Source organism: Mastomys coucha, unplaced genomic scaffold (genome assembly GCF_008632895.1).
Source record: "Mastomys coucha isolate ucsf_1 unplaced genomic scaffold, UCSF_Mcou_1 pScaffold1, whole genome shotgun sequence".
In the NCBI taxonomy this organism is placed as follows: domain Eukaryota; kingdom Metazoa; phylum Chordata; class Mammalia; order Rodentia; family Muridae; genus Mastomys; species Mastomys coucha.
Genome location: NW_022196891.1, coordinates 90,050,436 through 90,076,919, shown reverse-complemented (window position 1 = coordinate 90,076,919; position 26,484 = coordinate 90,050,436). Strand labels below are relative to the sequence as shown.

The 26,484-nt window shown below is 49.0% G+C and overlaps 1 protein-coding gene and 1 long non-coding RNA gene across 2 annotated transcripts; one reads left to right on the top strand and one right to left on the bottom strand.

Annotated features, from left to right (window-relative positions):
• The first annotated feature begins 4,565 nt into the window (after positions 1–4,565).
• On the top strand, positions 4,566–15,894 carry Sertad4 (SERTA domain containing 4). The gene is made up of 4 exons (XM_031339392.1): positions 4,566–4,862; positions 9,098–9,289; positions 10,386–10,501; positions 13,128–15,894. Exons 2-4 carry the CDS (start codon positions 9,115–9,117, stop codon positions 13,971–13,973), a joined length of 1,137 nt encoding a protein of 378 aa, XP_031195252.1. The 5' UTR covers positions 4,566–4,862; positions 9,098–9,114; the 3' UTR covers positions 13,974–15,894.
• A 2,820-nt stretch (positions 15,895–18,714) lies between these two features.
• LOC116069060 lies at positions 18,715–24,272 on the bottom strand. Its single transcript, XR_004109823.1, has 2 exons — positions 23,698–24,272; positions 18,715–22,981 (listed from the first exon to the last, which is right to left on the bottom strand). It is a non-coding gene; the product is annotated as an uncharacterized LOC116069060 (long non-coding RNA).
• Positions 24,273–26,484: the final 2,212 nt, after the last annotated feature.

Genomic DNA, 26,484 nt, shown 5'->3' with positions numbered 1-26,484 from the left:
TCCTTGTACTTGGGAGGGAAGTGGGAGATTAGAAGTTCCAGGCCTGCCTTGGCTACATAGCACATTCAAGCTATACAAGCCTTTCTTCCCAAAGACTGGAACAAGACGTAGGTAGGGAAATTTTCCTAGAGCACCAAAAAAAGGAAAATAGAAGCAAACAAACAAAACGATCGTTTCAGAAAGCACTCCTGGCGCCTTTTCTTATTCTCATTTGCTTATTATCTCAGCTCATTATGTAAAACGTCAACCCCTATCGGAGGGCAGGGGGACACCCAGACTCCACCTTGCATTCAGACAACTGTTCTCTTCTGCACCCAGCACCGCCATCTTCCTAGATACAGTGGCTTTGAAGGCTTCGGATTGACCCATCCAGCAGCCTGATCCCTGTATTGCGCTGTTCTTGTTGAAGATGTCCTCCTGTCTCCTCCTGGCTGTCCAGCTCCCATCCAAGTGACTTGCATGACTGATCGATCACTCATCCCCTGAAGCCTTGGAGTGGATGTTCGTTTCCAGACTCCCAGTTAACACACCTTAACTGATATAAAACGTGGATAGCATCCAAAAAAAGCAGTGCCACAGAATATTTTTTCACCGAAAAAGTTACTGAGTGTGCTAGAAGAACATCTCTTTGCAGCTAGTCAGTATATTTACTGTAAACCATTCCTGAGTAATCGCTAACGTGGCTCTCCAAAAGCGGCACCTTGAGCAAGGGACCGTATATATTACAGGATTAGCATCCAGAAATAAAACCCTACCAGCCTCCATCTGAAATCATGCCATTAATTATCAGTTGCTTTGATTAAAGTTTTTGTAATGTTATGACACTCCCATTAAAATACAAATATCCCTGAGGGAGATAACATGCAAAGCTCGTTATCAACAGTTTACATCTTTTGGGGGATTACTTCAGGATTATCTTATGAAATGAATCACTTTCTACTTGTGAAGGTGAATGAGTAAAGATAGCTTCTGAGGAAGTACACTACTCAACTCCTGTGCTCTGCTAACAGGACGCCAAGGACAGGCTACCCCTGCCAAACTCTACCACCTAACACAGTTCCTCTCAACCAAAGGGGTCTTTGCATCCTTTGAGATACAAATCCCCTAAGAAAGTTTACACATTAAACCCAAAGTGTCATTTTTCAACTTCGAATAAACATGTTCACCGGATTCTTTAAAGAGCAGACCTACATCTTTCTCTAATTCTCTGAAAATATCTTAAGTTGACTCATAACATTCCCAGCCTTCAACCTCAGCAGACAGGAGAATGTTCATCATTCTTATCCTTTTCTTCATAGTATCTCAGCTAGACAGAATACCAGCTATCCCTCTATCTCCATCTGTCTGCTCCCTGATCAGACCCAGAACCAACATACAACATTCCTTTCCATTCTGTCTTTTCATTCCTCGAGTGGTTTTGCTTTTAGCCATGGGGTGACTTGACCAGTAATCTTAGTTTCCTTCCATACTTCTTGTCCTCGAAGTCACTGGTGACAGCCTGAGTGTTCCCACTCTCAGGGGACATCTCACACCCATCTCCTCCCCCCTTCTGAGGCCACAACTCTAATGCGTACCCACAGTCTTTCTGTACTGCTGAGAGAGCAGCTGCCCCCTGAACACAGCTTGTCCTAAAGTTTAGCTTCTTCATGTGGTTCTCCAGCACAGACCCTTGAAGATGCCTGTTGCTTGTTGAAATAGCACCTACCCCATCTTCCAATACACACTATTATCTGGGTTCGTCTGCTGTCTACTTTCACATACCCACGGGTAAAGGCTGAGTGCTGAATAGTCCATTAGTTGAACTCTCACACACCTACTATGCCCAGATGACTAACTCATCCCAGAATTCTCTGCTCTTTTACTGCTCACCGTACTGGTGAATCCATAAGTCCAGGCTGGTGTCCTGTTCCTCTCTTGCACACCTCATTATCTAGAATCTAGTTCAGTTCTTACATGTGAATGAGAAAGTAGAGAGGCCACTTCCAGGGCAGCTTTGCCCAGAAGTGGCAGAATTCTGTGAAGCCACTTCACAAACTTCTGAGGTGGAAATTTGGGAGGCATCTCCGAGCAGTGGGAATTCATGCTGGAGAGAAGAGTGTGGCCCCAGCACTGGCATCTCTTGGGTATTGTATCAGGCAAGACACTCTCAAACTGGCACTTCAGTGTATGTGAACACTGAAGAACAATTGCAGCTTTCAATCGCAGCTCAACGTATTTTAAGTTTTATACCCAAGCATTTTTTTTCTTGCAAGTTCACACATACCGCAAAATGATGACATCATAGTGCTCAGTTGGTTGTTGTTTATAAATCATATTCACTCATTCCAAACACCTCACTATTGATTTGTGGTTCTTATGTCATAGCCACAACTTACATTTTTAAATAATGTTTCGCCTTTCACAGACACATGACTGCCTTTTGCAGCAGTATGCTTGTTCAGCTGTCACATTCAGCTGTCAGAGGTGGGCACTGAGGGACAATAACCCTGGCACTGAAAGTGAGTCAGGAAAGCTGCCAGTGAAACATGCTACCCTGAAATATCTGGACAGGACAGGGTCAAGTCCATATGCATAGCTGCGAGGGTGCAGGGTTTAAATGCAGAAGTTTGATTTGTAGACCCTGAACGCTAAGAGGCTCTACACCCCAGGGTGCTATGGAGTGCACCCCAGGAGGCTATAGAGTTTCCCCAGAAGGCTGGGTTCTAGAGATAAAGCTCTAAAGAAGCAAAGGCAGCTTGTGTAGGTTCCTAGTTTCTTGTTATTTCTCAATTTTATGCTTAATTTGCTCCTTTTGGTTTTATGTATTTTGACACAGCTAAGTGTGTATGTGGATTCCCCATAGTCCTTTAAATGCTATGAAACTTTAATATGGGGAGATAAAAACAATAATAAGCCATGCCTCCAAGCCCCACATTTGGTTCTTTATTTGAGCTACAGGATAAACACTTTTAGGTTCGAATTTAGATTCCCAAAACTGCACTGCTTTAAAGCAGTTGTGTCTCCTCCCTCCAATGAAAAGTAGACTCTACCCTCAACCTGGACGTGGGACTCTCACTGACTCGAAAAAAAGTCATCTTAAAAATTCTGAAATCATCATCTAATGCCCATCTTGGCATGAATCAGGGCGATTTAACATGGTTTGGAATGAACCCAAGAAAACCCAATCTCAGGCGTGCAACCCTGGACTGTCTTTTGGAAAAACTGAAGTATGCTGGCCATGGCCTCCTGTTTTCAGAATTGTTTTCTTGGTGTCCTGATACCCTAAGAAGTTTTGTGTCTTTGATGTACAAAGTTCAATAGAAACACCTTCTAAATAGATTAGTCCTGATGATGGTTAATATTTGCTACTTTATTGAATAAGGCACATTTACTTCATAAAATTAAAAAAAAAAAAGAAAGAAATTCACTTAGCTGCATGTCAGTCACCCAAATTTTGAGTGTACAAATGCAATGGAAAACATTTATTACACAAATTTAATTACAATTCTAGGAAATAAACATGCAAATCAGATGGAGCTCAATCTGCAGGCGCTGATACTCTCCCCCTGGTTTGCAGTCTGTGCTCCTCCTGGATTCCCAGCGACCAGGCAGTCAGAGGCCTGGCTCTTGCAGGCGGGAGGATCTCTGTTATAAAGAACAGCATCACATTCAGGGCTTCTAGCATAGTAGCAGTTCTTAACACTTTGCGCAGGTGCCTCCCTTCCCCCACCCGCGCTTTGTTAGGTTTACCTCTCTAAACCTCTTCCGTCCTCGCACCATAAGTGACCTCTCCCTGACAGAGGGAACCAGACAGCAGTTATGAATCAATGTGTTTTGGGTTTGTTTGTTTTGTTTTTAAAGGAAAACCCAGACATGCTTGGTGGCACTTGACTTTAATAGTAGCATTTGGTAGATAGGGGCAAGTGGATCTCTATAAGTTCAAGGCCAACCTGGTCTACACAGGGAGACCCGGTCTCAAAAATAAAACAACAAAAAAATCCACACAAAAACTAACTCCAATTGAATCCACTACAAGAAGAGGGGGAAATCACTATTTGCAAAATAAAGTGACTTGAGCTCCTATCATAGCCTTTCCACCAAGGGCAAGCTTCTTTATTAGTTTTGGTTTGTTTGTTTGTTTTTCTTGTAGGTTTTCCCCATGAGGATCCGCACCCAGTAGCTGCCAGTTCACGTGGCTGCAGGATGAGTGCTGCCTTGTTACACCCTGGCTGCTGAGGAAGGGACCGAGCGGGCGGGGGAGCGCAAAGGCACAGTCCAGCTCCAACATCTGTTTCTCATCTCCGTGTGCTGTACAGAGGGGAAGAAAGTCTTTAGCAAGGGGTGGGAAAGGCACAGATATATATTTTTTTTAAACCACACGCACACACAATAAGAAAACTAAAGCAAAATTTGAAAAATAGACAAGACATCTGGGCAGGTTGCGGTGAACGCTTCGTGCGTTGCAGCCCCTGCCTCGGGCGGGCTGCGCGCGTGGGGTCCGGGCTGCGGGCGGGAGCGGCCCGCGCGGCCCCGAGGGCGGAGGCGGAGCGGGGGCGGAGGCAGGGCGGGCGGGGGCGCGGCGCCCCGCGATCTGGCAGAGCGGAGGGAGGCGGGGAGCGCGCTTGTCAGGTTCCCTCTCGCCCCGGGGGCATCCAGCAGAGCCGGGCTCGGAAATCCGCGGGGAAATGGCAAACAGGATTGACGGGTTTCTCGCGCTCCTCGCCAGACACAGCGGCTCATTTCCATAACCGTCTGCGGCGGCGGCGGCGGGACCTGCGGGGACCTCGGCCGCCGCGCACCGGGCCACGCCGACTGGGCCTGGGAGGCGCGTGGGCAGCGGCGGCCGCGCGGAGGACGGCGGCGGCTGGAGCGCGGGGCGCGCGGTAAGAGCCGTGACCCCAGGGCGCGCGGGGGCGGGGAGGGTCGCGCGTGAGGCTGGGGCGCAGCTGGACACAGCGGGGCGCGGGGGCGGCGCGCGCTCTCCGGGGCCGCGCGCCCTTCCCGGGAGCCGCGGCGTGCACGAGGCGACCCGGGCGGTGGGCGAAGACCCCGTGGTGGCGAGTCGGGTGTCCCCGGGTAGCACGGAAAGGTCGGCCTGGGGCCAAAAGGGTAGGGAGGAGGGCCTGCGGGGCGCAGGGATGCGCGTTCCTCGGAACAAGGCGCCGCTGCTGGAGCTGACACCTTGTGTCCCCCGCCACCTCCGCGCCCGCCCCTGCTCCCGGCTGCGGGCGGCGCTGTCCTCGGCTCACCTCCCAGCGGGCTGCCAGGCCCACGCCCCCGCCTCTGTCAGCCTTCTCGGCCCCGCAACTTTCTCGAGTGCCCGGCCGCAGGAGCGGGGCACCAAGGTCCAGCCTAGCTCCAGCGGCGCGCACGGCGCGGGCGGCAGCAGCAGCTCAGCGAAGGACCAGGGCAGCTGCGGGCTGGAGTGTGGCCCCGCCAGCCGCTGTGAGTCATAGCCTTGGAATCCCACCTTGGCGTGTATTTCCCATAGAAGGAAACTTGGTTTTTAGAAAGAGAGCGAATAATGATAGCCCTTATTCTTCAGGAGAGGCACTGGGCTCCAGCACCTTGGAAGACAACTTGCCTTTGTTCCCAGACACTTGGGCTGTTTACTTTTCCCTGCGGCCAGCAACTGGCCGGACGGTGCCCTCAGTCCAGGAAAAGGGCTTAAGGGCAGTGACACCAGTCTCCAGGGTGCGTCTGTTTGAGACCCTGGATAAGGGACCCATCATACCCCTGCACCCCACCTTGAACCTGGGCTGAGAAAGCTGACCCCAAAGCTACCAGTGGGTAACTGCTGACCGCCTTAGTGCCCCTACACCTGCATTCCCAACCCCCAACACCGATAGAGAACTCTTAGCCACCTGGGACCACAGCTGGCCAGTGCACTTCCCCGGGCACCGCAGGGGTCTGCAAAAAGCGACACCTGTCAGGTTTGGAGCGTTATAGGGTTTTGTTCTACCCACCCAGTCCCTCCCTCCACCATTGGTTGAACTAGCCAAACTTGAGATTCTGTCTGGGACCACATGGAGTCCGTGAGTGGGGAAGTCACTTGGCTCCCCAGGACAGAGCACTGCAGTTCTCTGGATTGCAGTGGTCACCCCATGCAGTCCGGGGTTGGACTCTGCCTTCCAGCAGCCTAGAGGCGCCTTATATAAAACGCTCTGTAATTCCCAGTGTCAGAAGGACGAAGGATGATCTTTCTGTCGTGCTGCTTTATGTCCAGTAGCCCCTGTTAGATCCCTGACACCCTGAGCTATTGCAGCCACTGCTTTTTAGTACCGTAATGGCTTCATCCGGGAAAACCAAATTGTATAGAAATGCACGTATGAAGAGCACTCGATGAAAATGCTCATACTTAGCCTTCAGCCTTGAGAGGGTGCTGGAGGGGCCGTTCCACAGCATCACCTCCGAGGCCAAACAGTTGCACAGGAGCCTGAGGGCCTGGTAGTAACACTCTCCGTTTTAATCCACTCGTTTCTGATCTTAAAACAACAAAATCTCTGTAGTATACATCGTTGTGGCTGGTTTTCATATTAACAGTATAAATTTGTGAACTTGGATTCCTGGATTCCATAACAGAAGATCCATTGCTAAACATGGGTGCCCAGTGCTATACAGTACAGTGTTTGAAGAGCACCACACTTGCCTCCCTAATTGGTTAGCATCAGTGTGAGTTCCAAATAACCCAGGAAGGCTCAATTGCAGACTCTCCTCCCCCCTCCCCAAAATAGTTCCAGCTCATTCATGTTTTATTTCAGCTCAAATAAATTACTTGCAGAACTCTGCCTCTCCCATTTAAGATCTTGCATGTAACAGTTTTCAATCTGAGAAAGAAAAACTTGGAAGAAAATAGATGTTATAAACAAAAGAAACAGCCACACTAAAAACTATCCCGCCACATTTCAAGTTCAAATGCATAATGATGGAATTTCATATGTTGTAAACAGTGCTAACAAATAGAGACCCTGAGAGTCTTAACAACAGAAAAGCTGCTCCCCAAGTCATTAGAACATACGTAAACTGAGTAGGGCAGAGCAGTCCGGGGCCCATTAATGTCCTATTAAGCAAAGGTAATTGCCGCCAGGAGCCTAGAGGTGTTCTCTTTCTTTAGGGGTGTGCGTTTGTAAACCCTCTTTTGTTTATATGTAGTAAACGTTCCACCAGGCAAAGGTTTGGATCCTCTTTCCAGAATCCACTGCAGAAGTGAGTATGTCAGTCAGGAAGGGCTGAGGTCTGTCTCCAGCTGTGGCATTTCTGGATACAGGTGTCTTTTAGACTAGGTTAAGAAAATTGGGCTCTTTGCTTGGTTGCAGAGTTTGACAGGAAGAGACCAAAGGGCTGACTGAATTTGTTAAACTGATGGAGACAAAATTTCTTTGTTGATGACTGAAAGAGTGAAATAAAGGACATCTCCCAGCATTTCCGGATAGAGGATTATTATTGTATTATCGGAAGGCTGACAGCTACGAAGGTGTGAGCCCCCTAGAGCCAGCACAGGTTCTTTCTCAGGGAGACTGGGGAGCCAGCACACATACACCTGCACACACATCCACAGGCTCATGGCATGCACACACACACATGCATCCTCTCCCCCTAAGCCATTTCTGACATCTCTTTGGAAAGAAAAACGCAAGTACAGACTCAGAGGACCAAGTCAGCTATATCCTGATTCTGCCCCCTCATCAGAGACCCTGCCCTGTCTTCTGCAGGACTTCAGCTCAATCCCCGAACACAGACACCTGGTGAAAGACAGTCAGCTGTCAGTAGCTGCTCTGGTAGCCAGAGGACCTTGCCACCTTATTGAAACTACATTCTCCCCTTTCCACTGGAAGTGCACTGATGTCCTAACATGTAGGGAACAGTACCTTCCGTGAGACAGTGACAAGCTCACCCTTGTCCTAGCCAGGAGGCAAAAGAATGAACTGGGGGGGGGGGGGCTTGCTCTATACCACAAGGAAAATCCATCTTGTGCAAGCAAGCCGGATAGCATTTCATTGACAGATTTTTAAAACATAAATGAGCCGTGCAGGTCTGGATGTTCTAAAGAAACCAGGAACCAGATGTGCCAGCCAGGTCTTCCCTCTGGCCTGTGGCCCCAGGATTTTCCTGCTGTTGTGCCTGGCTCTTTTCTCCCTGAAACATACTCTTAACACTATCTTGAGGGTCAACGTGGCCCCATAGCCTGGATTCCTCAGGGTCAGAGTCTGGGAGCATCACAGAGTTGTCAGGGGCTAGGCTGCTCCCTGCTGTCCTGAGGTCCGGGCTGAGAACCAGAGAGGGCTGTGTTGACTCTTGGAAAGTTTCTGCCATGCATCTGGCTTTGCAGTTTAAAGAGTTGCTGGCTGTGTCTGCCCGGAGCCCTGGCTCCTGTTTAATATTCTGCTGCTTGGTTGATGTTGTGCTTGGCTCCTGTGGGACTGCAACTCACGGCTGGAAACTGGAGCCAATTTTCTGTCTTCATCTCGCAGTGTTTTGACTGGAGGCAGATCCAGTTCAGGCCGATCAGGGCTGTGGAAACAACTACCGAGTGTCTGTCAGCTTCACCCCGGGAGGAGAGAGTAGGGGAAGATCTTGAGTGTAGAAGAGGAACTAGGAAGAGAGGAGAAAACTGGGAAAGAGACTTAAACTCGCCAAGTGTTGGGAGGAGCCTAGGGACTTCTGCCACCCTCCCCCCAGTTGATTAGCAGATCTCATCAAAGGGGTCTCCTAGGGACTTGAATAGAACATTGATTTCACCTTATTAATAGAGGGAGGCTGAGGGTTCTGGCCCTTCCACTTAGGGGTACATTTTAAAGGTCGGGAGGAAACTGTATTTGGGAGGCAGAGAAACTGTCTGAGAGAGGCTGAGGGGGATCTGAGAACAATAAGGAGAGTGAGCTCTAAAGATCTGCCCTGAAATGCGGGGCTGCTGATCTCAGTGGCTAAGCTAACAGCATCAAGAGCTTGCTAAGGTTTCCTTGGAAAAATAATCAGATGGTTGGGGAGTGGGGCGGGGCAGGGGGCAGTAAAAGTTTCTTCACGCACACGAAGATGCTGAGACCATTCTCAGGCTGGATCCTAATCAGAGCTCTTTATCTATCCTTCTCCCCCTCCCCCACCCCCTTTTTCCCCCCAGATCTAAGGCTGTTAGAGATGACGCTGGTTCTGTCCATGAATAGATTCTGCGAGCCCATTGTCTCAGAAGGAGCTGCTGAGATTGCCGGGTACCAAACACTATGGGAGGCTGACAGCTATGGAGGTGCGAGCCCCCCGGGGCCAGCACAGGTTCCTTCTCAGGGAGACCGGGGAGCCAGCTCACAACTGGCAGGTATGCCCTTTGGCCTTCTCCTTAGGAGGCAGTGTCTAGTCGGACTCTGGGGCTGGGCTCTTTGGGAAAGCCTGTGGTCCACCTGCTGTAGATGTTCTGGAACAGCATTTTTAAAGGGATTGAATGAAGTAGATACCAAAAGTTTGGATTCCAGCTTTCTGACCCATTGAAGTGAATGGTGCTCAGGGATGTACAAGCAGTCACCGGCTCCACAGGGAGACCTCTATCCCACAGTTCATAAAGGAATCTGCCACAGCTTCAAGCTGCTTCTCTTTGTGGACCACATGATTGATGAGAAAATAGAATGTGTTCTTCTAGACATTGATTCTGATGGTCTCACATAAGTTCTTCCGAGTTCTTATACAATGATAGGTCTGTGGGTCTTCTTTTCTTTTCTTTTCTTTTCTTTCTTCCTTCCTTTCTTCCTTCCTTCCTTTCTTTCCTCCTTTCTTTCTTTCTTTCTTTCTTTCTTCCTTCCTTCCTTTCTTTCTTTCTTTCTTTCTTTCAAAGAAACTGAAATATAAGCTTCATGAAAATCTGGTTCCTGAAAAGGTTTAAAACCCTCAAAAGGGGGCCTTTGCTTTATTCATGGTTGACGTGTTTACATTTCCAGAGTGAAACATAATTTAATTACTCCAAATTCTAAACATTAATATTTAACTTTGTATTTTAAGAGAAAAAAATGTTATAACTCCCATGTATAGGTGTGCACTTATTTACTAACTCTAAAGTGATTCCTATCCATGGTTCTGCCAACCGTGTGAGGAGTCTGAGTAAGTGCTGGCATTCCTTCAGATAGGTCACACCCCTTCACCCATGGATTCTGCTGTTGCCCTGTGCACAGAGTTGAGATTCCAGGCATTTAGTAAATGAAGAAAGGTTTTCCTCTAACCCTGCCTGGAAATCTTTACCTCCCCAGGCTCACAGGACTGCGTCCGATAATGGAGCTATGAAGACAGGTTTGTTTTCTGTCGCTGCATGTACAGACAGGGATGTAGCCCAAGTCCTTCACTAGAGGGAAAGGAAATGGAAGTATTTTGCTTTGAGAGTCTCTGGCAGGCCTTGTGTCATTTGTCTGTCCAATTTATTACCGCAGGATCACATTACAGGGGAATTCCAAATCCTATAAGCACACCCAAGGTCACCTACTTCAAGAGGAAGTATGCAGAAGAGGACGATCTTCACCCACCACTCGGCAGCTGCAGCCATAAAGTATGTTTTAAATAGTAGTTATTTTATTAACAGTTAACGATACTTCATAGCACATACTTGAACCGTTTCCAGACCTTAAATGTTCCACCCAAGCAATAGAAGAGAGCCGTTTCTTTGTGAGGCCGTGTGAACCGCTGTCACTTGTGTGTGTGTGGGGGGGGGGGGACCTGCACTGGATAGTTTTATGTCAATTCGTCACAAGGTAAGATCATCTGATTGGAGGGAACTTCACTTGAGAAGATACCTCCATAAGATCAGGCTGTAAGCAAGCCTCTAAGGCATTCTCCTAATTAGCGATTGATGGGCGATGGCACAGCACGCTGTGGGTGGTGCCACCCGTGGGCATGTGGTCCTGAGTTCTATAAGAAAGCAGGCTAAACAAGCCAGGATGAGCAAGCCAGTCAGCAGCATCCTCCCATGGTTTCTGCATCAGCTCCTGCCTCCAGGTTCCTGCTCTGTTTGAGTTCCTGTCCTGACCTCCTTCCACGATGAACAGTGCTGTGGAAGTGTAAGCTTAACAAACCCTTCTCTCCCCAGCTTGCTTTTGGGTTGTGGTGCATCCTCACAGCCACGGAAACCCTAACTAGGACAGAGACTCTGTTACTTCTCTCACATCCTTGAAAAAAGAACCAGAAAGAGCTTCTCTCCCCAGATATAATGATCTCATGTCAGGAAACACATCTTTTTGCCTGTGATTTAATATTCCCGGGTTGAAGGTAGGGCTGCTCAGTGGTTTCTTGTGGTGGAGATGCACCTGACTTCGAGGGCACTGCTTGTGCTAATTGGGGTTTTCCTGAGCCCCTGAGGTCAATGTGTCATCCCTCGGATGCATGCGTAGGAAGCAGCCGCGATGTTCCTGATAACATCCCGGCACAAGTCAAGTTTGTTAAAATTCAGAATTCATTCTCAAGGAAGGAAACAAAGATAGCTATTTCTCTTTTCACAAAAGTAAAGAAATAACATAGTGGGGGAAAGTGCATGAGGTGAAGACCTGGGCATCTGAGCATTAGTTCTTCTTCCACATAGTGTCTTCCCTCCAGACCTCCACTGACCTTACCAAGGAGGAGCAGCCAGAGCCCAGTGGCCCGGATGCTGAGGCCGGTGTCCACTGCCTCCATGACCCCACCCAACCCATCTGTCTGTCTCCCCTCTCCCAACTCATCTGTCTGTCTCCCCTCTCCCACCCTTCTCCATCCTTCAGATGTGGCTTTTGCCTATTTGCAAAAAGATACCCATGTTTAATTTCTTTAGTTTCTGTGTTGTGGCTCTATGAGCTTTCCAGTTACTACTGGGATGTGCCAGATGTGATGGCACATCCTGTGATCCCTGCACTTGGAAGGAAGGGCAGGTGGATTGCAGCGAGTTCAGTCTGGGCTACATTGTGAGGTTCAGGGCTGAATAGGCTGCCTAGCAAGGCCGTGTCTCGTTTTTATTTTAATTTTACAAAAACAAGTTACCAATAACAACAGTTGCTAATGGTTTTGCAGCATCCTTCACCCAGTGACAGCTTCACACAGCCCAAGACTGACCCCACCACACCCCCAGTTTCTCTCTGCTTCTCCCTTTTCTGCTAGCCCACTAACCCACAGTTTCCAGGTGCTTAATCTGAGCTTCATTGACTGTGATATCCCTCTTACTAAATAAGGCAGATGGCAGGTGCTCGATGCCAGCAGTGTTCCTTGGTGGCTTCATCCACACTCTGGCGTGCCTGTTAGAACCTGTATCTCAAGTCTTTAAAAGACATGCACTGGGACTGGAGAGATGGTTCAGCAGTTCAGAGCAGTGGCTGCTCTTGCAGAGAACCTGAGTTCTATTGCTAGCACCCATTTGGCAGCTCACAACTGAATGTAACTCCAATTCCAGGAAGTCCAGTGTCCTCTTCTAGCCTCTCACAGGTGGGGACCAGGCACTCACATAGTGCACAGACAAACATGCTGGCAAACACTCATACACATAAGAATGATTTTCAGCCAGTAAGGCAGGGGCCTTAATTCCACCCAGGTGACAGAGGCAGGCAGATGTCTGTGAGTTTAAGGCTAGCTTGGTCTACATAATGAGTTCTAGGACAGCCAAAGATAATATAAAACAGAGAGCCTGCCCCCCCAAAATAAATAAATAGTAATAAGATTCTTTGAAAAATGGGTGAATTTAAAAACATACTTCTGTGAAATGCACGAGTGTGCCTCTGCACAAAGACATATGAAATACAGTTTGATCTGTTTCACCCAGAGCACCCCTTGTCACCGACAGCCAGGTCAGGCTGAATCCTTCAGTGCTGCTTCAGATTACTTAGCTCTGACCCCCACAACAATTGCTGGCCTGACCTCTGACCCTCCCCATAACACTTGCTGGCCTGACCTCTGACCCCCACAACAATTGCTGGCCTGACCTCTGACCCTCCCCACAACAATTGCTGGCCTGACCTCTGACAGCTCTAGTTGACTGTGTCTCTGCTTCTCCTTCACTGTAACTGAGCCTTCTGGCTGGGCCCTCCTCAGGTCCACACCAGTAAGTTAGGAAACAGGAAGGCTTGGGGGTGTCCACCACAGTGGCGCCAGCCTCTAAATGGGTGACACTTTTTTCACCAACTTCGCTTCCTAAGGGTTCTCCTGCCTCTGGTTTTCAGACCATCTCCATTTTCGAGGAGCGAGCACATATCCTTTACATGTCCCTGGAGAAGCTCAGGTTCATCGATGACCCAGAGGTGTACCTGCGAAGGTCTGTTCTTATCAACAACCTGATGAAGAGGATCCATGGGGAGATTGTCATGCAGAACAGCTGGTGCCTCCCTGCCTGCTCCCTCGGTGGAACCTCCGCCCAAGAGTGGTTCCTGGCTCAAGACTGTCCTTACCGGAAACGGCCCCGGGTGGCCAAAGAGGAATGGGAAAAGATCCACACTTGCTGTTTTTACCAGGAGTGTGGCGGTCACTGCCTGAACCTACCCTTCTCTGTCAATTCTAGTGTTGGAAGCTCTTCGGCTGCTGCGGTGGCCTCATCTGCCTCTTCCTCCCCATCCACCTCTTCTCCATCCTCCCCATCCTCCTCCTCCTCTTCCTCTCCCTCCTCTTCCTCCTCCTCCTCCTCTTCCTCCTCCTCCTCCTCTTCCCCTCTCCCTTTGCCTAGTTGCTCCCACCATGTAGACTTTGACATAGGCAGTGCACCTATTTACAAGAGCCAAATACCTGCCAACGAAATCTTTGTCACTAACATTAGGTCGCTTGGTGTCCAGGAAAAAGTCAAATTCAACAACGATGGGAAAGTAAGTCATGAAACCAACAGAGATGGTGATGCCCTTGGTCAAGAACCTGTGGGAAACGACCTTGATTTTGAGTGCAAGGGCCAATTTTACGATTATTTTGAGACTGGATATAATGAGAGAAACCGTGCGAGTGAGTCTTGGAAAAAGTCTTTGAGGAAAAAGGAGCTTTCCCCGAGCAACAAACTGTGCTGCAGCAGAGGGGGTAAAATGTGATGTCCCCCACTGGCGCAGAAGCACGCACAGCATGATCAGTTTTTACTTTGGATTTTGTAGTTTTGTACAACCGATAAAATCATGCAGTGAACACCACGCTGGGTTGTTTCACTGCCTGGAGAGCAGATTGCACAAAACATCTGTACAGTAGGCATCCACAAGCCACTTATTAATGTGATTTTTGCCAAGGAAAGCCAACTTCATGTTTCAAAGTATATCTTAGTTTTCTTTTAAAAAAAAATCAGTAGAGTAGATAGAAGACAACATGCCCTTGTTATATTCCCACTGCCCTCCAAGGAGCCTGCCGCTAGCCAAGTTCAACATGTTTGCCAGTTAATTAGGTAGTTACTTGGTAAACAAATCAATATAACCAGCAGAGGTGCGTGCTTCGAAGTGATACAGTATTTTTCTTTCCTGAGTAAAGGACTGGAGACAGGAAGCTAGATAAAGTGGTTTCATGAGCTGTGACATGTTTGTACTGGACAGGTTGGGGCGAAATGGAGCGCACCTGGCACGACAGCCATCTAGGATCTGTGGAGACAGTTCCCTACAAGCTCCTAACTTCCCTGTGATGAGTAGTGGGTGGCTAGAGAGGTGGTGTACAGGGCCATCTCTGATGGGGTGATGAGAGGTGGCATACAGGGCCATCTCTATTGGGGTGGCTAGAGAGGTGGCATACAGGGCCATCTTGGTGATGGAGTGGCTAGAGAAGTGGTGTACAGAGCCATCTCTGATGGGGTGGTAGAGAGGTGGCATACAGGGCCATCTCTTACAGAGTGATAGGGAGGTCGCATATGGGGTAGCTAGAAAGGTGGCATACAGGGCCATCTTGGTGGTGGGGTGATAGGTGGCATACGGGGCCACCTTGGGTGCCTTACTTTATCTTAATTTTTGCCAGTGTGAAAATTAAAGATGAATCAGAGTTACAGCAGGGATTTGACAAAACACAGGGTGGATCCATGCAGTTTAGAAACTTAACTTTGAACTATCAAGTTCAACTTTCGAGTTACCCTCCCCATTTTTCCTTTGTTTATGACGCCCAGCGGCTGTGGGTCTGATCTTTTGGGGTAGAGATGGAAGAGACAATGCAGAAGGTCATCAGGAGCAGAGAAAGCTGCCTGGGTTCTCTCTGGCAACAAGCGGCTGCTGGGTCTGGGCCCTTCCAGCTTTGGGCTGTTTTGTTTCCTTGTCCAGTGACATTCACAGCCCGTGGCATGCGTTCTATTTTGACCTGTTTTTGCATCATTTCATGCGTTTAGACTCTTAAGAGCATGTGGTTTCTATATACGACTTTTGCTGTTGATTGAGAAGCACAATGTTAATAGATTACGTGGTGATCAATACGTTTTATCTTAAAGAATGTAAAGGTTTGTAGGTTGCAGAACGTTATTTTGGAGAAATGGGGCTCGCTCGTCATTGGTACTGTGTATTTGGCCAACACACTACTCAACGATACCTTGAGTTTGCACATTGTCAGGTGTCCTAAGTGGTAACTCTGGAACAGCCCCACCAGCTCCTTATGAACTCCTCCCATCTCCAAGGCCAAGGACTGGTCTGGGTGACGTGGGTTTCTCAAAACAATTATTTACAGGAACCAAATGCCAAAAGGAAGAAATAGGTAAGTTCTCCCACTTTCTCCAAGATGAAGCTCTTTAATTATTGCTATTAATATTAAATAGGTCTCATTCATACAGTGTATGAGTAGATCATTTGGGCAATTGTCCACAAGGACCAATTTTTAAAAGATGTTCCTGTGTTATGGCTGAATAGTCTAGTAATGTCTCGTCCTTTATTTTCAATATTTGATGAACATTTTGGTGTTGAAAACTTAGCTGATAGATGCTTGTACATGACTGTGTTGTAATATAGTGAAGTTTTCTTGATATATATTTATTAAAATGATCAAAATTCATTACGTTCTTTTACAAATTTCATTTTTGTGGCCATTTCTCTTTTTCATGTTTTTCTGGATTAAAACAAAACAAAACCTTCAAAATGTCTAGAAACAGTAGATGGTGACCACACAGGTGTTTAAGTTAGAAGTGAGCCCAGTCCTCAACCAAAAGTGATTGCTTTGTGAGATGTCAGATTATGAAGATGACCCATATGTAGGCGGTTTTAAGAGCCCGGGGATTCATAGTAGCATCCTCTTCCATCCTGCATCCATCCATGTTTCTTAGAAGCTAATGTTTTATTTGATGAAGAGGGAGGTCCAGTCAAAAGGAAATGAATTCATCACACATATCAGTTGTATTCTCAGTGCGGTACTGTGTGAGCATGTAAATGTGAAGGGATGCTTTTGCCCTTGTGCTTCTTTGACCCCAGCATTTCCCGACGGCATGATCTTGGTATGTTCATCCTGTGTTACTTGGAGGGTTTTAAGACAAGGTCTTACTACATAGCCCAGGCTGACCCAAGTGCCTCTGCCTCCCAAGCATCTATCTCAGATGCCAACACACAGTTGGAATTTTCGACAGTGCTCACCTGAACAGTCTCATGCATCTGCTCAGTAAAATCATTCCTTTGCAGCATGGGAATCAGTTCCTGCTTGTCTCGGGAGGTTTGTCTCTAGAAAATTCCCAGAATATTGAAAGAAACATTGTCTAAAACAAACAAATACACAAGAAGCCTTATATAGGCATCCAGATTACAAAAATACTCTGTTCGGCCGGGCGGTGGTGGCACACGCCTTTAATCCAGCACTTGGGAGGCAGAGGCAGGCGGATTTCTGAGTTCAAGGCCAGCCTGGTCTACAGAGTGAGTTCCAGGACAGCCAGGACTACACAGAGAAACCCTGTCTCGGAAAAAAAAAAAAAAGTTCTGTCATCAGTGTCAGTGTGAGCACTTCCTGTGTGGCTCTGGGTACCCCAGCTGTGGCATCTACCCACACAGCACCAGCTAGACCTCTCCAGTGGCCAAGGCACTGCCATAGGGAACCCCTCCTTTTGGTTCCTTAGGCTTAGCCACTCTCCTACAGGAAGAAGCTGCATGGAATGACAGGAGGGTCTGCAGTTTTTCGAGCCATCTCCCTAGCTCAGTGAGCTCCAGGCCACTGAAAGACCCTGTCTCAAAAAACAAAATTGGGCAGTTTCTGAAGCACAATGCTTGAGGCTGGCCTCTGGCTTTCACATGCTCAGGCACGTGTGTGCACACACACACACCCATCTACCCATGTGTGCGCTTGCACACACTTGAACACAGACATGAGAGCACACAAGAAATTCATTGAAAAACAACAACCAAGTAACCCAAGTGTTCCTGGGCTGTACTTTTGCCTAACAGGCACAGGGCTCTGGGTTCAGCCCGCATCACTGCATGGGCAGCACTGTTCACACACCTGTAATCCCACATGGGGAGGTGGAGAGAGGAGCAGAAGTCCGACTGCACAGCAAGTATGACAAGCGTGAAGCCAGCCTGGGATGCTTGAGACCTGATCTAAAAACGAAAAAATCCTGCTCCCCAACTGCAGCTTCTGCTGCATGTTTGTAACCTAGTCATTTCTGTCGCTTCCCTTCCAACCACCAGTAGTTGTAGAAGGTGATCTGACAAAGGCACTGTCTGCCCAACTATCTATCTGTCTGTCTGCTTGCCCATCCATCCATCTATTTATCTGTCTGTCTGTCCGTCCATCCATCCATCCATGCATTCATCCATTTGTCTGTCTGTCCGTCCATCCATCCATCCATCCATCCATCTATCCATCCAGAGTCTCCCTATGTAGCCCCTGGCTTGAACTCAGAGATCCACCTGCCTCTGCTTCCCAAGTGCTACGTTTAAAAGCATGTGCCACCATGCCCAAATGCCGCTCACTCTTAAAACCCTTTACTTGCACTACACTTTGAAATTGTCTTAGGGATAGGATGCAGGAACCAGGAACATGGGAGGATGGCAGAGAAGCTAAAACCAGAGATCTCCATTCAGTAACCACCAGTAATTAGTAAAGCCTCTTTGATGTGATCTTCCAAAGCAAAGAGACTTAGAAGGTCCAACATGCTACTTTTTCACACAAGGGCTGGGTATCAGGAGCCACACAGGAAGCAGACTCCAGTGAAGCCTGGCCAGTCAGAAAATTGTGGCATATACAAGCTCACCAGTTACTCTCATGCTGACGATCAGAGCAGAAGTCTTAAAGGAGACCTGGGCACCAGGAGATGCCAACGCCAGGGCTAAACAGCAGACAGGGTGACAGGTTTCTCCCACTGACGTTAAGTCTATATCCCTCATGCGACTGAAAGCACACAAGGAAATGTGTTGTTCAAGCCCATGTTTATCACAGACCCTTGAATGAATTTATAGTTAAGGTTACCATATCTCTATTAATCTTGCTAGGTCTCTGCAAAGCCAAAGGTTGGTATGATGGCATGGTAGAACAATCCAGTAAAGAGAACAATGAAATTAGTATTAGATATAAAAAAGAGGCTGTGATGTATGACTTTCAGTAATCTGTTTTAAGATAACTGTGCATGTGCGCTCTCTCTTTCTCCCTCTCTCTTTCTCTTTCTTCCCCTCCCCCTCTCTCCTTCTCTCCTCCTCCCTCCCTCTCTCTTTCTCTCTCCCTCTCTTTTTCTCTCCCTCTCTCTCTCCCCTTCTCTCTCTCCCTCTCTCTCTCTTGTCCTCTCTTTCTCTCTTTTTTCCTCTCCCTCTCTCCCTCTTTCTCTCTCTCCCCCTCTCTCTTTCTCTCTCTTCCTCCATCTCTCTCTTCCTCCATATCTCTCTCTCTCTCTCTCTCTCTCTGTGTGTGTGTGTGTGTGTGTGTGTGTGTGTGTGTACATGTGTATGCAGCTGCTCATATACACAGGCAATCTACAGACCCACCTAAGGTTATCTTTCCCCAATCACTCTCCATTTTATTTTTGAGGCAGGGTCTTCACTGAATTTGAAGCTCACTAATTGGCCTGACTGGCTAGTGCACTCCAGGGCTCCTCCTGTCTCTACCTCCCCAGTGATGGGGTTACAGGCATGTATTGCCATGCCTGGCTGTTACATGGGTGCTAAGGACAGAGCTCAGGCCTTATGCTTGTGCAGTAAGCACATTGCTGACGAACAGTCACCCTAGCTAGACCCTCTGATTTTTGGGTGGCATCTCCCTCTGAACCTGGGGCTTCCCATTTCAGCTGGGCAGGCTGGCCAACAAGCCCTGGAACCCTCCTGTCTACACTGTCTCCCAGCGCTGGTATTACAGGTACACACCACCATACCTGGCTCTTGACATGGGAGCTGGGTAGACCCTCATGCTTGTATAGTGAGCCTTTTCTCCTTTCCCCAGCCTCATTGCTGTGATCCGATTCTGTGGTTTCCAACAAATGCATTTGTGATCTCACCATCTTACAAAGCCAGCTGTTGCTTTCTGGGAGTTACAGTTGCAATCCTGTGAGCAAGGTGTATTTTCTTCACATTATACACACACACACACACAACCCAAAAAAAAACCCAAAAAACAACAACAACAAAAAAGAAACTCTCTATTTGAAGTGATGCTCCATGACCTGGGGTGTTGTGTATTAGTGGGAGAACTCACTTAGGAAAAGTACTTGCAAAGATTAAGTTATGAGCACTCGAGTCTCGCATCCTGCCATGAAGTGCATCAGCAAGTGAGTTTAATAAAACATGCTGTTTAAAATAGCCTGTAATTTCCTGTCTCTGCATTTCCCTTCAGTATCTGTGACGGGCTGAAGAACGATGACTAAACAGGGAACTCACACAGCCTAGTCTGCTGCTGCTGGCCGCAAACCTCTCTGAGAACGGCTGCAGCTTTTATAAACAGCTCTCTACTGGGCTGACTATGCTTGTTGGCTTGTTTGCTTGTTTGTTTCTCTTCGTGTTGATCCAATTTGTTAATTTTGAAAATGCAAAACCACTCACTCATAGCTTGAAACACCTGCTTTTGACCACAATGGAACTGATAAAAACATATGAAGATGAATGAGCCCATTCTCCTGTAATTTCCCATTTCTCAGTCTTGTTTTTCAACTATTTGCATGATTTAAAGCGACAGAAATCTGACTGGATGCTTTACCTTGGGGCAGGGAGAACTCACATGGTCTAGAACTGTTACAGGTGACAGCTGTGAAGAGCACAGGCAGGTGTCAGCTTTGTAGGGAAGGACCAAAGGAGCGCCCATTGGCTTGTGCTGCCCAGGCTAGCCTGAGCTCCATCCAGGCCACTGCAGGGGAACAGCTGGGTCTTAGCCTCAGACATGTGATGGCTGTCACTCGAAGCCAGCGCCGATGCTTCTGGACACTTCTGCGGGTGCCCTCCGAGATGACTGTGGGACTCTGTTTTTCTTGCTATGAGGCGAGGGGTGGTGAGTGGACTACTCTGAAGGGCTCCTGAGGCTGCATTCAGACATCTCTGCAAGAAGTCACGAAACAGGCTCCCCATGTGCCCAGGAGGAAGGTGAAGACAGAAGATACTTTTTCCCTTTGTCAAATCTCAGAAGACTGGAAAAACATCACAAGACTGAGTTTTCTTGCTTGCCTTCCTTTTCCAGAGCTGGAAAAGCATCTTGTGTTGTTCTCCAAGTCTGCAAGATACCGCAAACCTCTCAGTGCTGAGATGGAGGCATTGCCCCAAGACACCTTTCCACTCTGTTCAGGCCGAGACTGGCTTGTAGACTTGTAATGAAGCAGAGCCTTGAAGTGAGGGCTCCCATAGACTTATGTGTTTGAATGCTTGGCCCATCAAGAGTGGCACTATTAGGAGGTGTGGTCTTGTTGGAGGAAGTGTGTCACTGTAGAGGTGGGCTTTGAAGTATCAGATGCTTAAGCCCAGGCTCATGTTTCACTACTGCTGCCTGCAGATCAAGATGTAGAACTCTCAGCTCCTTCTCCAGCACCACGTCTGCCTGCAGGCTGCCATGCTGGAACTGCCTCTGAACTGGAAGCCAGCCCCAATTAAATGCTTTTCTTTATAACAGCTGCTGTGGTCATGGTGTCTCTTCACAGCAGTGAAACCTGAAGAAGGAAAGGGCCTGACAGCTTAGATGCTGGGCCAAGCCCTGCCACTGTTGCCAGCAAACCAGCCTCATGTTCCAGTGGTAGCACACCCCTCATAGTGTTGTCCAGGCTGTTACAGTGCATAGTGTGTTGTTATATTCACAGTTGGTGACACTGTCACAGTACCTAGGTAAACCTTATACAAGATTGTCAATATTGGATCTCTCAGGTGTGTGCATTAGGGATGTGTGTAATGAATGACTCTCCTAAGGCTTCATTGTCCCCAAATTCCCTGCAGGTAGGCTCTGAAAGGACCAGAGGACTCTCTTGTGTTGTGATGTCTGGGTTCTCTACACTGAGCATGAAGGCTGCGGTCCCAGGACGTTTAGAGAGCTGCGGAAGTCATTGTTGTTATTCCTGAGATGTGACATCTAATGTTTCGGAAGCTTATGAATCATGGAGTTCCTAAAAATGGCTGCATGGGCAAAGCTGTGTCAGAGTTCTTTTCCTTGGGCTGGAATTAAATCGTCTCTGGGTTAACACAGTTATCACAAAATGAGAAGAAATTGGCTACGAGGGTGAATGCATTATCCTTAATAAATGCAGTTTGTTTTGGAGACAGAACCATTAAGAACACTGGCTGTGTGCAGGGGATAAGAGGTGTCTCTTACTAGAGAAAAGTTACAACCTCCTAACTCACCAGTTTGTCATATAATTTCCAAAGCTCAGGTTAGTTGTGTTACCATGGTGAACGATTAGTTCCTTTAGACATAGTCTTTATTCAGGGGAAGAAAAATCTCACCAAAATATGGTGGTAGGGTAAACTCTTTAGAAGATTTAAGCCCAGTCCTCCTGTGTGCCTATACCTCACAGGAGAGATGAGAGCAGCATTCGGAGCAGTCAGAACTCTGAGGCCTGCCCTATGACAAAGGAACCAGGATACTTTCTGCACTGTTTTTATTGTCGTTTGTTTTTGTTTTCCTTTTTGAGACAGTCATTGTGGCCCAGACTGGAACTCAGTGTGTATCTGAGAATGGCCTTGAACTTCTGATCCTTCCATCTCCATCTCTCCTGGGATTACAGACATGTACCGCTACACCTGGTTATGGTTTACACCATGCCGGGAGCCAAACTCAGGGCTTTATGCATGCACCCTTTAGGCAAGCACCCTGCCCACTGAGCTACGCCGCTACATCATGTTTTCATCCTCTAAGAGGGGAGTTTCAATAGCAGATCAAGTGGTTGGTGCTCCCTACTTCAGAGTCCCATCCCTTTTTGGTGTGTCATCTTTAAACTCAGCCCAGCTGATGGCTTCAGGGTAGTGGCATGCCATTCATAAAAATCACACTTCACCTCTCTGTTTCCCAGCTATATAGTTTTCCCAAGGTGAGGCATACCTTTCTCGATGCTTGATGATTGGTAGGGCTTGAAAGCAAAAAAATGGAGGCCCTGTAACTGGAGGGTGGGAAGCAACCCCTGGAGTTTAATGCTGGAGTCTCCAGTGCCACATCACGGTAGCGCTGGGACTTCTCAGCATCAGTGGAGGATCTCCCGCTGCATCACCAGCCCCAGGAATGACACGAGGAATACCTGCAATTTGTGTCCACTGAGAGTCATTGAGGAGCCAGAACACCCAACAGTCAGTGGCAGGTTTTCCCAGAGAGTCCTACAGATACACCTGTCCATCAACAAGCCAAGGAGACAATTCCTCCCAGGAATCGTCTGGCCTGTTGAACCAGGGGATTTGTTGGGAGTTACCTTACAGGCACGTAGGTGGTTCAGGCAGACCTCTGACTAAATATTGCACCCTATCACCCTTCTACCCCTTGACCACTTTGGCACACCTGAAGGCTATGTGCATCTGGGGGCCAAGGGTGGCTGGAGTCTCAGAGGAGAGTCCGCTGACTCTTCCTTCTACAAGGGAATGTCACAGGCGGATCTTTGTGTGCCTCCTGAGAGGGTGACTGAAGCCAGTGATTGAAGATGCCAGATAAAGGAAACTCTCAGCTTGCCCAGGAACACCAGGCTGGCCACCTCCGAGCTCTTGCTTCTCACAGTTTGGAAAACCAACAGCTGAAGAAAAAAAAATCCTTTTTTTCCATGGCTATCATTCAAACCAGTAAGAGCCTGCTGCCAGCTTGGCCTTCACTGGCTTTAATCAAGATGGCTACAGACAGTGGGGGGTGCCATGGGTCGCTGTCTGGAAGTTGCCAGGGAAGAAAGAATCCTAACCCAACCCCTGGTCATTTGTGCATCTGAGTGTTTAGTCACGGAATAAGTAGATACACAGTAGAATGACCCTTGACATGGAAGTTGTAAGAATGCATTCACAACTCCAGTTATTATATATCTAAGCTTAACTCAATCGTTCTAGTATCTTCTAACCTGTTCCCCCCAACATGTGTGCGTGCATGCGTGTGTGTGTGTGTGTGTGTGTGTGTGTGTGGTGCGCGCAGGTGCCTGCACACGTTTGTATTGCCCACGACTATTCTCCTATCCTGGAACTACATTCCTGCAGGCATGTATTGCTCCCCAGCTCAATACCCATACCCCGTCCTTCTCCCCCCCCCCACTCCCCCCTTGCCCATTAACCCTGCACACTCGGAACCAGCCAGGCATGTAGCGCTGCTGCTCCTGGCACAAGAATTCCTTCGCCTCTCTGCACCATGCAGGCGGGGGACCCTGAGCCTCTTCCTCATGTTTATGCGTAATAAAATAGCCCACGTTCCCTCTGCAGCTTTATGAAGACAGTCGTTGCAGCTGTGACTGTAACTGGATTTTTTTCTTACCAGCTAAGATTATGGTCCCATAACCCAATTAGTGTCATTTGGTGGTGGTCCAAGTGCCTCTCCTGCCCGGGTTTTAATTTGGGGATCCCCGGAGGCTTCAATCCACATCTGTAGCAGGCCTGCTCCTTCTCTCCTGGTATTTACTCGAGGTTTATGGCGGGATTAGCTGTGTGGTCTGGAAGCGGCTGTCTTCTTTCATCCTCACGGCTCCGGAGCCGCCCAAAAGCCTTTTACTTTCCATAGCCCTGGCACCTAGAGGGCAAGCAGTCCGGGGCGACTGGAAAGCATCAGAGCTCGCCCCGCAGGCCTCGGAGGCGCGGCCTCGTCCTCATGGGGGGAGGTGCTGCTCGCCCCGCAGCATTCACTCAGCGGGACTAGCCCGCCCCATCCACAAAGGGCGCAGGGTCCGCCCCGCCCCCACTCACGGGCTGGCGAGGTCTGGTGGGGCTCAGGGCGCCCATTGTGCAGGCAGCTGGCACCAGCTGGGAAGGGAATTAACATAACAAAGAGCCGGAGCGAGCGCCTCGCGGCCGGGCGGGGGCTCTGCGGAGAGCCCCGGGCTTGCGGAGCGCGGTCGCCGGCTGTCGCGCACCCGGGCAGCAGGCCTCGCCAGGCGCAGACAGTGGGTGCAGGCATCTTCCCTGACGCGTGTGCATGTACGTGCATGCGGGTGCGCGCCTGCCTGGGACTGCGTTCCCAGGCCTGGGATGCAGATTCCCCTGCCTCACCTCACCTGCAGAGGCTGGGCACTCACCCACTTAGCATCCTAGCGTCTAGGTTGGCCTTCTTTCCAAACGCAGTCCTTTCAACTTTCATCGCCTATTCTCAGCGGGGTCCACACCTCGGAACCACCAGGGGAACTTTCCCCAGGCCCGGCCTCACTTTAGATTCCAGACCTTTTTGGCTTGGCCTAGGCCCCCAACGTTGTTGACAGGAACGTCAGCAGTGATTCTATCTTTCTCGGGCTGGACACCTCCGGGCGCAGCCTGACCCGGACCATGGACCAGAGAGAGGTCGGGGCCGGGCCGGGAGCCCTCAAGTTTGAGGTCTTAGAACTTGGCCTTCTTCTCCTCTGGCTCGGGAGTCAAGGACACATTCCTGCTTAATGCTTCTGTTGCAAGCTTCCGACTGGCTATGGGAAGAAAGCTGTCGAGATGGGAAAGCTCACTTGAACTATAGGCAGACGGATGGATAGACAAAAACCAAATCGCTGTATTTAGAGTACTGCCAGACCTCCGAGGTACTTGGAGGTCTGTGGGGACTGTAAGAGGGAGGACCCGCAGCGGGTCAGGGCCCAGATACGCTTGGCCCTTTTCACTCGACCTTGGTGACCCACTCCTCGCCGATCCCGGTCCCCTCCAAGTCCCATCTTCCCAAGGAGTTTGGACAAAAGGGCAAACCCTCCCTAGGCCTCTGGTGGCATCTGGGTGGCCCCAGGAGGGTGAGCAGGCAGAGGAAGCACCGTGGCAGGAACCGATGTGCACTCCGCGGTCACTTGGTTGCACGCTTGCTCCTGGCGGGAGCCAGGCGTCGATGAACCCCACTGCCACAGGCTGGCTGAGAGTCTTCCCACGGGGAGAAGAGTGACTGAGATCAGCTTTCCGGCTGTCATCTCCAAAGCTAAGTGTCATCCACAGAACCGGGTTCTCAGAATGCATTCCAGATGCCTTCGAACGCTTCCAAGGGGGCTTGGGCCCCTGAGGCTACCACCCAGGACCAAGTTGCCTCTTCACCGCTGGGATGTAAGATCGGGGTGGTTAGTGACTCAGCAGAGTTCAGTACAGTTCAAGTAGCTATCAGACAGAGCCCAAAAGCTGGGTGTTAACTTTACCGGACCTGCTTTACCTAGTAAGCCCCCAGTCGAAAGTGTCTGACAGTCCTGCAAAGGAGAGAAGGTGGCACAGCTGGACCTCAGCCTGAGAAGCACCCTGTCCTAGGTCAGCCGGCAGTCAGGTGAGGTGACCTGGCTGCTTTGCAGGGACTTGGTATTGGCTACTGTTGTTGAGTTCAGAATTCTCACAGGTCCTAACCACTGTGTTTATTCTCAATAAATGGTTTCTTAATAATCGTTTTAATTAGCAAAAAGGCTGTCTTATTAAAGCTAATTAAAGGCAATTTGGGAACCTTATTTTCATACAATCATAAAATTAGAGCAACAAGAGGCTAGAGAGATGGGGAACATCTCCTGCTTCCATGCTGATGCTGGTGCACGGAGAAGCTGGCCGATGTCCCTAATCCCAAGGCAGGCCTGAGGGGCAGGGGTGCCCAGCCTATAAACTTAGTCCAAAATTTAGGTGTAACCTTGGACAGTATGGAGGACCATATCTGGTCCAGCTCTGACCATATCTTCCAAGTGGTATCTCAGAGTTGTCCAACCTACCCATCCTCTCCTCCCACCCCACCCCACCCCTCCTTTCTTCTCCATTTCCTCTCTGCACTGCCTGTCCTCTCCAGAGGACAGAAGATGACACTCTCTTCCTCCCTCTACCACGGTAGGTACCAGCTGCTACAGATTTTTCCGCTCTTGCCCAGAGGCAGTCTCCATGCTGCATTCCTCCCACCACTGTGGGGTGACTGCGCTGTGTCATAAGCTTCCCAAGTGGGAGAAACCTCTTGGACTTGGCTTTGTGTCCTCCAAACTTTGGTCTAGGTTTCTTGTGGAACCAAACCTGCTTACTGTGGGGTCCTCCATGTCCCTCCCCACTGACCTCAGCCCTGGCCTCACCCTTGCTCTTTATGTAGTCTGGGATAACCCCACACACACACTTCATCTCCCTCCCCTCCCCC

Bases quoted from the DNA above. Each gene is read 5' to 3' on its own strand.
- Sertad4 (XM_031339392.1), top strand. From the start codon at position 9,115: ATGACGCTGGTTCTGTCCATGAATAGATTCTGCGAGCCCATTGTCTCA. The intron at 9,290-10,385 runs GTATGCCCTTTG...TTATTACCGCAG, and splicing joins AGCCAGCTCACAACTGGCAG to GATCACATTACAGGGGAATT. The intron at 10,502-13,127 runs GTATGTTTTAAA...TCTGGTTTTCAG, and splicing joins TCGGCAGCTGCAGCCATAAA to ACCATCTCCATTTTCGAGGA.